At 36.8% G+C, this 9,635-nt stretch overlaps 1 protein-coding gene across 1 annotated transcript; it reads left to right on the plus strand.

The window, feature by feature from the left end:
* The first annotated feature begins 5,572 nt into the window (after positions 1–5,572).
* On the plus strand, positions 5,573–9,634 carry LOC122875760 (C-X-C motif chemokine 13). Its single transcript, XM_044195240.1, has 4 exons — positions 5,573–5,706; positions 6,691–6,808; positions 8,179–8,259; positions 9,047–9,634. Exons 1-4 carry the CDS (start codon positions 5,646–5,648, stop codon positions 9,087–9,089), a joined length of 303 nt encoding a protein of 100 aa, XP_044051175.1. The 5' UTR covers positions 5,573–5,645; the 3' UTR covers positions 9,090–9,634.
* The last annotated feature ends 1 nt before the right edge of the window (position 9,635 follows it).

The raw sequence follows: 9,635 nt of genomic DNA on the forward strand, positions 1-9,635 counted from the left end.
ATATCATCAGCATAAAGTAGTATACTAACAATCAAATCGTCTACTTTAACCCCCAGCTAATCTATAGTATTTCAACTGCTAATGAATTATACATTGCACTACAACAAAACAGACTTCTCTATTGATTGCAACAGGCTTCAAATCTTGCTGAACTAAGCAGTTAGGTTTCTAGTGCGCGCTTTACTCAGCAGTATCTCAGCAGGGTTGACCTTTCTATTCTGATGAATAAAATCGGGAAATTGAAATTCAGTGGTTTCCTTTTCTGGTAGGCAGATGGGTTTTCACTTTAAGAGACTGGTATACTACCCTAAACATGCCAATAATAGAATGCAGAGTTGGTTTATTTGGTAGGGGCTGCACTGCTTACCATGAGGAAGCGTCTGCAGTTGAGGTTGATTTCTCTTTTTTCCTCTGCTGGATGCTTTACTTTTGCTTCTGCAGCAACACAAAGTCTCCACATAAGTCCTTAAGTTTTGTCTTATGTTGAAAATGAGGAGAAACAAAGCAAAGTCTGTAAGTTTCTTTTAACAAGATTTGTCATAGGAAAATTAGTCCTGTGGCTGGTAGATATTTCAGACATTTCAGACTGGTCTGTAGTGTTAGGTCTAAATTTTGCTCCCAGGTTCCTCTAACGCAAGTTAGATTGGTTCACAAAAATAAAGATGGACTTAAAAAAGCCTAAAAAAGTTAGCAGGTCAACTACAGGCCTGCACTGCGTTGACATTTTATACTACTGTAAGTTCTTGTATTGTTATAGTCTTCGCTGTAAAGTAAAATGTCCATGTAATGGTTGAATTCTTCCAGAAGATAAACATTTTCTGCTTGAGTGAAGGGAGCCAAGCGGTTCTTGGTCATCCATGTTTTTCAGATCGAAAAAAGAGAATTCACTGCAAATTAGTTTTACTTAAGATAGTCAAGAACTAGTCAGCTTTGTGCAGGTGATTTAGACATCTCTCTTAAATCTGACTATTACGGCTGAAATACACGGGGCACGAACGCAGCACGACACGTCTGCCGCAACATGCCAGCAGCAGAGCATGTCCATTATAATCAACTGAAGCTGCTACACTAACCACGGAAACCACGCGCACCTGTGCAGGCATCGTGCTGCTCATCTCTGTTTTTATACAGCTGGTTTATTTTTTTTGCTATGTGCAGCTTTGCGGCCCTCCAACAGGTAAAAATTACGTAGAGCTGTGTAAAAAACGAGTACAATCTGAGTCTGACAGAGACCGATGTCTGTGTAGCAGGTAAAAAACCCAACTCCACCCCACCTACGTGATGCGTCGCGTCCGTGCCCCATGTACGGCTGTTAGTTAGATCAAAATGTTGTGAAACCAGCTCCTGATCTCAGTGCTGGCTTTATTTCTCCAGTCACAGTGACAGCAGAGTTTTAATCTGAAATCTCTTCCAGACAATCCCTCTTCCTCTAACCTGCTCTGTTATGGACATGTACAGTGCATTGTTTATGCCTCTGCGCCAGCGATATCCATGGCTGGAGGCATTATGTTTTCACAAATGTCCACTTGTACTCAAGGATGGACTGATTAGAATTTGGTGGTCAAATGACAAGGTCACTGTGACCTCACAAAACACGTTTTTAGCCTTAACTCAAGAATTGATTATCATATTTCGCAGTTGGTTGGACAATGACTTGGTGACACTTTTGACTCAAAGGTCACTGTGACCTCAAAATGATGATAAGCATTGACGCGGTAATTATGACAAAATTTCACACAGATGTCTAATGGGATACAATGATGAAGTGATGACATTTTTTACTGACACTGAATAGGTGACACTTTTGACTCAAAGGTCAAAGGTCATTGTGACCTCAAAATAGGTTTTTATCCATAATTTAAGTATGAATTGGGTGATTCCAGATTTCACACACATGTAGACTGGGATGACACAATGAGTAAACAATAACTAGCACAGTACGGGCTTTCCTCCATCTCATCAATTCTACCTTTCACTTCCTGCCTCATTCTGAATTTCGAGTGTCTTAGGAATTATGTGACTGCAAACAACATAGTGGAGTGTGCCTTGCTAATCGTGATCATGTGAGTGAGTCACCTACAGCTCATAGAGAGGCTTTGCATCTAAAAATGCCAGGAGAAAACAAAAGCACCACATTTCGTGCAGCTATACTCTATAAGAATCCATCTTTACATAGTAATCAAGTACATGTGTACCTGTTTAGACAATACATCTATGATAATCCTTCATTAATCAGTTCATACATATGTATCATCAATGTTGTGATAAAAAATACACTTTATACCTTTTATTCAATTCCTTCCAAGTATTCATAACATATATTATGAGTCTGGACAGACATGGATGTAAACTGCATACAACCATGCAGTGGTAATTCTAGTTTAAAAAACGGAAATCTTTTTCACACATAATAATGTGTTTCAGTGTTGCTTATACATGCAGCATTGCCCTGCATCAATTCCAGGATGAACTGTATCAAAGCTTTATCAGATGTCACGCACTTCAGGCTTTGATCTCGACAGTTTCCTGTTTAGCTCTGAGTTGGTTTCTTTGAAAATGTATGCGTGTGAATAACTCTGGAAATAATTGATACAATAGCATTTTCCCTCTTTCTGTCTTGCTTTCTGTCTTTTCTTTTCAGCTACTGTCAGGTCACTGTGGCCTCTGATCATTGACTTCTTAATTAATCACTTTCTTGTGATGATTGTGTGTCAGTCAATAGTTTTTAACCACTGAATGAATTTCTTGAGAAGAAGAAATGGGAAATGAAAAATGCTGATTATGATTAAAGGTGCAAACAGTTGCAACATTTGTTAAAGAACTGTTAATCCGAGGTCATCGCTTTTTCATTGTTTTGTTGGTACTTTAGGCATGGCACTGTGTAACTGTCTGAAACAGTTGTGTGATATTAAATCGGTGAAGAGGATGGGAGAAGGTCAGAGTGTTGGATATACTTAAACTGGACAATGCTGACTGAGGGTCAGTTCCCGAAATCATGCGTGAAAGCTCTTAGTAGTTCATGGATTATTTTTCTGTAAAACTGATTCCACATTAATGCTAATTAAAACTGTAGTTGTATAAACTTAAACCTAATCTTAACTTTATTTTAAACCTGAACCAAAGTGCTTTTATTTGCATTTGCAGTGAGGATGCTTTTTAAAAGCAGTAGTAGTACTCGACCTGAACTGTGACCTTAAATAACCTCTGACTAGTAGCGATCTCTAACAACAGATTGTGATCCTACAGGAACCTAGTACATTTTCAAATAAGACATTTTTTGAGTTATTCCCTCCATTACCAGAGTATGAATAACTGTGTACTACTAAAAACAACTACTACTACTAGACTACTTTCACATTATCTCAACTTCCCCTGCCTTCTCTCTTGCAGCAGTGCACTTGGTGGTCCACAGTGTGGGAATTAATTCTAGGCGATGATTAAAGTACTAATTAGTAAATGCAGGGAACAAAATAAGTATATTGTGCTCACAAATTTAGGTAACTGAAACTATATAAGGAATAATGTGTTAGGTGTCAGATGTATTTCGTGCCATTACATGTCCCCTCGGGCTTATTTTTTCGGCTGCTCCCTGTAGGGGTTGCCACAGTGGATCATCTGTTTCCATCTCACTGGCAAACCGGCCGATCTGACGATCCGACGATCCGCATATTTGATTTGGCATAGGCTTTTTATGCCGGATGCCCTTCCTTGAGACCGGCAATTAGGAATGCACTGGCTTGTGAATCCCCCGAGGCTTCAGAGGGTTCAGTGTCTTGCCCAAGGACACATGGGCTCTACCACCTGAACTAGAGCCGCCCCTCGGCCCCTCGGCATCATATATCAATCAAAATCTTTTCTCTTGTGCAAATCTCCTAAAGACATTAATTCATTTTGCATTTACTTATTTCATTGCCTGTGCTGGAGGGTGTTCCTCTTTCCTTTATAGACCCGTTTTGCATTTGTTACACATCTCTTCTCTATTTCCCCATATTTCTTGTTGGCCTCTACAATTAGTCAATTATTAAATCTGAAACAATATATCCTTAAAAGGTCCTCAAAAATATCCCAGGTAGCTCTCACATTTAGGACATGGACCTCCAGAACACCCCTTGTAATATAATTTTTTACATTTTTAAGCCCGATCAACTCATAATAGTATAATTATTCAATAAAAAAATATGCATGTAATATTCAACCTTGAACCTTTATTATCCTCTTTTGACCGACTAGAACCAGGTCCCCAACCTGATCCCAGCGGAGTTCAGTATTTACTGTACATGACTAAGCTCATCTAAATTTAATCTTAGAATATACATCTTATTTTCATAGACGGGAACTACAGTCTAATTTTGGGCGGGATAAGAATCCCCTCAATTAATTTCTTACCAGAAAAGGATGTGGTTATCAGTCAAGGACCTCTGAAATACAGAAGTACAGCTCTGCTCGAGTTTGGTTTTTGGTACTCTCCAGTGTCCTCCTTATTATTTTCTGTTCCTGATTCTGGCCAGGTTGAACCCAGACTGTTGCAATTACAGTTAGTCTGTCCTGGACAAAAAATCCATGAATCTGCTTTGGAGTTGCGTGCGATCGTTGCAGTTTTAGAGCTCTCCTATCACGTGCTGATGTTCCGTCTAGACAAAATTAAATTATTATTTTTTTTTCTCTGTTAAACATGATACTTTAGAATTTGTGCTTCTCAACCAGTAACTTGACTGTTTATGTAAATTTTAACTGAAGGTAAAATGCAGCAGCAGTTCAGTTCAGTGACCTCCCAGCAAAATGTGTAGCTTCAGCACTTTCTGCATTTGTAAGCAATTCTCAGATTTAGTCAGAGGGATAACACAGTCAGAACTGTAAAACCATGTTCAGTCATATATTACAATATAAAACCACATGACCGTTACCCAATGTTACTTTCAACCTTAACCATAGAGGTGTTTTATCATTTTTCTGAAAGTCCTGTAATTGTTGGAAGGCACTGACAAACATATGGGTTGTTTTGGAAGGCAAAAAAACTTTTTTTGTCATCAAGTTGCATTGACATCATATATAAGTTAACACTGGCCACTGTCCAGGGTGGCCCGCTCTGTAGCTGATGCTGCATTTACACCCCTAACGGGGATATAAGTTAATGGATGGATTTTAACACTTTTGAGTTACGTCAGCATCCAAGTGGTAATTTGTAATGGGAATTTAATTTTATTTATAAATATTCAAACGTATCAGATTTGGTGAATAATAATATAGACAAATTTGAAAAGCAAACAAACTCTAATTCTGTTTGTCAGCTAAAGTCCACCTTTCAAGGCTAAGAAAACTTACTGTAATTACTGTAACTGTAACTGTAACTGTAATTCACCCCCAGTTACTACTACTGCTTTTCATATTACCCTAAGTCAGTGCTAGACAATTATTCACTCAGTGTGTACAGTCAAAATAGTGAGTAGATCAGAATAAATCTGTAAAAACAGATCCCCAGAGGATAACCCAAATTTTGCTCACTCAGCAGGGACAGGAAAAGTACAGAGTGCTTCCTCCACACACTTCCTTATTTGCCGCTTTATAAACACAGACTCTACTCCATTCACTTTCAAACACTCTCACATCCTCATTGGTGCTGCAAGATCAAAACAACCGCCGAGACGATGACCAAATCACTGCTTCTGGCTACTCTGGCTCTTTGCTGCTGCATCACCACTCTGCATGGTAAGAGATTTTCTTTCTTTTATATTCCAACAGTTAATGACATAATTAGGTAGTTTTCTTAAAATCAACTCTTGTTTTTTTTTAAAACTCAGTAATCCAGTCTGTCGGATTACTTTTTATCAGTTCAGTATTTTTGTAATCTGTGCAACTAAAGTTAACGAACCAATAAGGTGTCATCTGTATATAATGATATTTTACTCATTTTCAAACTGGACAACATAAAGTGCCCACATATGTTTAGCGACCTTATGTTGCTCTAACACCAGATTTTTTATGTATTAATTTTTACATCTTGCAGTAGGCAGGCAATTTGACAAAAAACTCAAAATGTACCATTTTATTTTTCTGTAATAATCGTCTCATATTGTTTATATTCATTGTGTTCAAATGTATTGTTCTATTTCTTTAACGTTTAACCATTTTATCTTGTTTTATTTTACCTGATTTTATGCTTCATAATTTTTATTAAAAACTCTGCTACATGTATATTAATAAAGTGCAAAGCTTTATTAAACTTTTAGTTTCATAATTGAAAGTAAATACTGGTAGTTACATTCTGTTAAGTGTCAAAGTTCATTCTTGACCTTGAAAACAGTATCTTAACTCAAGGTCCATTTACTTTCTTTTTCTGGAGCTTTCAACCACATCTTATGGTCTTTCTCAGTTGATGGAGTTTGCACATTTAAGACCACTCATTATCACATGAGCAAAGTTTCATACTTAAGCTCACGTAAGCTGTTTCTTTGACAAGTAAGCAAACTCCGTCCACTCAGGAAGATCAGGAAGATGCTACCGAAAGCTCCAGAAAAAGCTACGGACTAGACCTTGAGTTAAATGAGTTAAGTCAAACTTCATTCTGATCTTCAGGGGTTTCTCTGGGGTTAAATGTATGGTCATTCTGTGGCTTAACAAAGTAATGCTGTTGTTAACAACCACAGACTGAGATAATAATTAAAATGATTTTTAAATTTTAAATTTTCACAGCCTATATCCAGCCGGGGTGTCGCTGCATACGGACGACCTCTTCTCCCGTTGCTGTCCGGGTTATCCAGAAAATTGAGGTGGTTCCTATTTCTGGACGCTGTCGCCGAATTGAAATCATGTGAGTAGTCATGAATTATTCAAAGGTGGGACTGTTTTGTTTCAGCTGCTGTCAGGATGACGTACAGTAGTTCTGAAAGAGGTATTGGCATCCTTTACTGAAGTAAAAGTAGCAAGATGTATAAAATACTGCTAAAAGAAGCACAAGTACCGTATTAAAAGCCAAATATACCAGTGGTGGAAGAAGTATTCATATCCTCTTTTGTAAGAAATAGCAATAACACAATGTAAAAGTAAAAGTCTGATATTCAAAATTCTACGTAAAAGTATCTAAATTAAGTATTATCAGCACAAAATATGGTACTTAAAGTATCAAAAGCACAAGTATTCATCATGCAGCAGCATGCCCCCTGTTGGTGTTATATAATTTTGGATTTGTGTTTTATCTATAAAATGCATCATATTTTTTAGCTTATATATTTTGTGTGTAAATATGCAAAGTAACTATAGCTGTTTTAGTGCAGAAAAAAGTATAATATTTCCCTCTGAAATGTAGTGAAGCAGAAGTATAATGTAGCAGAAAATGGAATTACTCAAGTAAAGTATAAATACCTTCAAATTATACTTAAAGCAATAGGTATAGTAATAGTAATAGACATTTTGGGAAATACGCTAATTTGCTTTCTTGTCATCGATACCGCTCTCATGTCTGTGCAGTAGCCCTGGAGCTAGAGCAGCAGGGCGGTTAGCTTAGCTTAGCATAGCATAAAGACTGGAAGCAGGGGGAAACAGCTAGCCTGGCTCTCTCCACAGTTCAAAAATATGCCTACCAGCACCTCTGAAGCTCATTAATTAACATGTTTTATCTAATTTTTGTATTTTTAAACTTTGGAGAGAGTCAGGCTAACTGTTTCCCCCTGTTTCCAATCTCTATACTAAGCTAAGCTAATCGCCTCCTGGCTCCAGCTCCGCACTTAAAGATTGATATGAAGCGTAATCAAATAACGCAAATAAGTGTATTTCCTAAAATGTTTTACTATTTCCTTCAAGTACAGTATTTGAGTAAACTTATTACATATCCTTGTTAACGAAAGATACTTCTGCACTCAGCAAAAGTGAAAGTAGTAAAGTAAAATTACAAAATTGCGCAAAATGTAAAAACTCATTATGAACTAATACTTAAAAATACACATGTACAGTACCGCTTTAGTAAAAGTACTTTATATTCCACTTCTGTTAAACTGAAACGTATTTTACTGTGACTCCTGTTGTCAGTGGCTCTGAATGGGAGCAGCATCTGAATACTAACTGTGAAAAATTTAACTTTTCTATCACTCACCTGTGACACAGGTTTACTCAAACACTGAGTCCAGGGTGATAATTTCTCCACTGTAACACAAAAAAAAATGTAATCGCTCTCTTTCTCCACAGAGTCACCAGGAAGAACAACTCTAAAGTTTGTGTCAATCCAAACGTGAAGTGGATCAACAAACTGCTCAGCGACTTGCAAAGGTAATTACTTGCTTTTACTTCTATCAGTGATTGTATTCTTGTACATATGAACATTTTACAGAATACAAAATACAAAAATAGTGCAGAAATGATTCGAGTAATTGATTGGTCAGTTGACTAAAAAGTTGTCATTTTAGTCATTAACATAGAAGATCCAACCAAAGGTTCTCTGGTTCCAGCTTCTCAAACGTGAGGATTTTATGTCATTCTAAACTCAATATCTTTGCTTTTTGGACTGTAGGTCAGAAAAAGGCCATTTGAAGAAGTCACATTTGGCTCTTTGAAATTGAAATGGACATTTTTCACAAGTTTCGGACATTTTATAGACTAAACGATTAGGTAAAATAATAATAGAATAATCGATAATGAAAATAATCGTTAGTTGCAGGCCTGAACAAAAAAAGTTGACTGTCCCGTGTATGGTGGTGATCGTGGAGATGTGTCATTAAGTTTTTTGTGTTTCTACCTTTGGTTTCCACAGTTATGAAACATTTTCAGCAGTTGTGGACGAAAGTTTTGTAGTTTGGAGGCACTGTTATCTTTTATTTTTTTGCGTTTGACCAAGTCTTATTTGTCATGGAACAGTTTCTGTTGTACAAACAAAAAAGGAATAATATATATGGTAATTAAACTTTACTAGAATCGTATTATACTGTATTTTTTCCGCTTGGTTATCGTGTCATCCCTGATCACCACACAACACTAAGCTACTGTATCTTTTATTGCTTTCTGAATTATTGTTATTGACTCCTGTCTAATAATTTTGTCTTTTTTGTTTTAATTACAGCTCAACCACAGTGTCGCCCCCTGCTTCCACAATCAACTATTAATCACATTTTGCAGCAACATTTGATGTAGCAATGGCTTCATTTATGTTTATTAAGCTGTGAATTAACTGTAGGAGGGCTGAGTCGCTGTCCAGCTTTAAGTAGAGTAGTTTTTCTTCAATCGACTGGCCTTTCTGGTGCAACCCTTTTGGAAAAATGCCTTCACAACTGTCTTAGTGCTTTACCCTTTTGACTATATAATGTATTATTGGGGAATTCATTAAACAAGCAAAAAAACATTATTGCTGTTTGGATACACAGACTCTGCTCTGAAATAACATGTTTTAAATGTGTTAATGTTACCATTTTATTGTCAAAAACCACAAATCTGTACTGTGAAGTAAATGTGTGATTGTTTTAATAAAGTCACTCATCACACAATTTACAAAATAGAGAATGCTTTCCTGTAAATGTGACTAAATAATGTTAATCAAATCCTGCTGTCCACATTGCACTGATTATATTTTGGATGGTGCTGTAACCCCTGACGTGTTTGTGTTGTATCCATGACTTTTTTATCATAAAGAATAAAAGCACATACAAAAAGAC

Source organism: Siniperca chuatsi, linkage group LG5 (assembly GCF_020085105.1).
Source record: "Siniperca chuatsi isolate FFG_IHB_CAS linkage group LG5, ASM2008510v1, whole genome shotgun sequence".
Taxonomy (NCBI): domain Eukaryota; kingdom Metazoa; phylum Chordata; class Actinopteri; order Centrarchiformes; family Sinipercidae; genus Siniperca; species Siniperca chuatsi.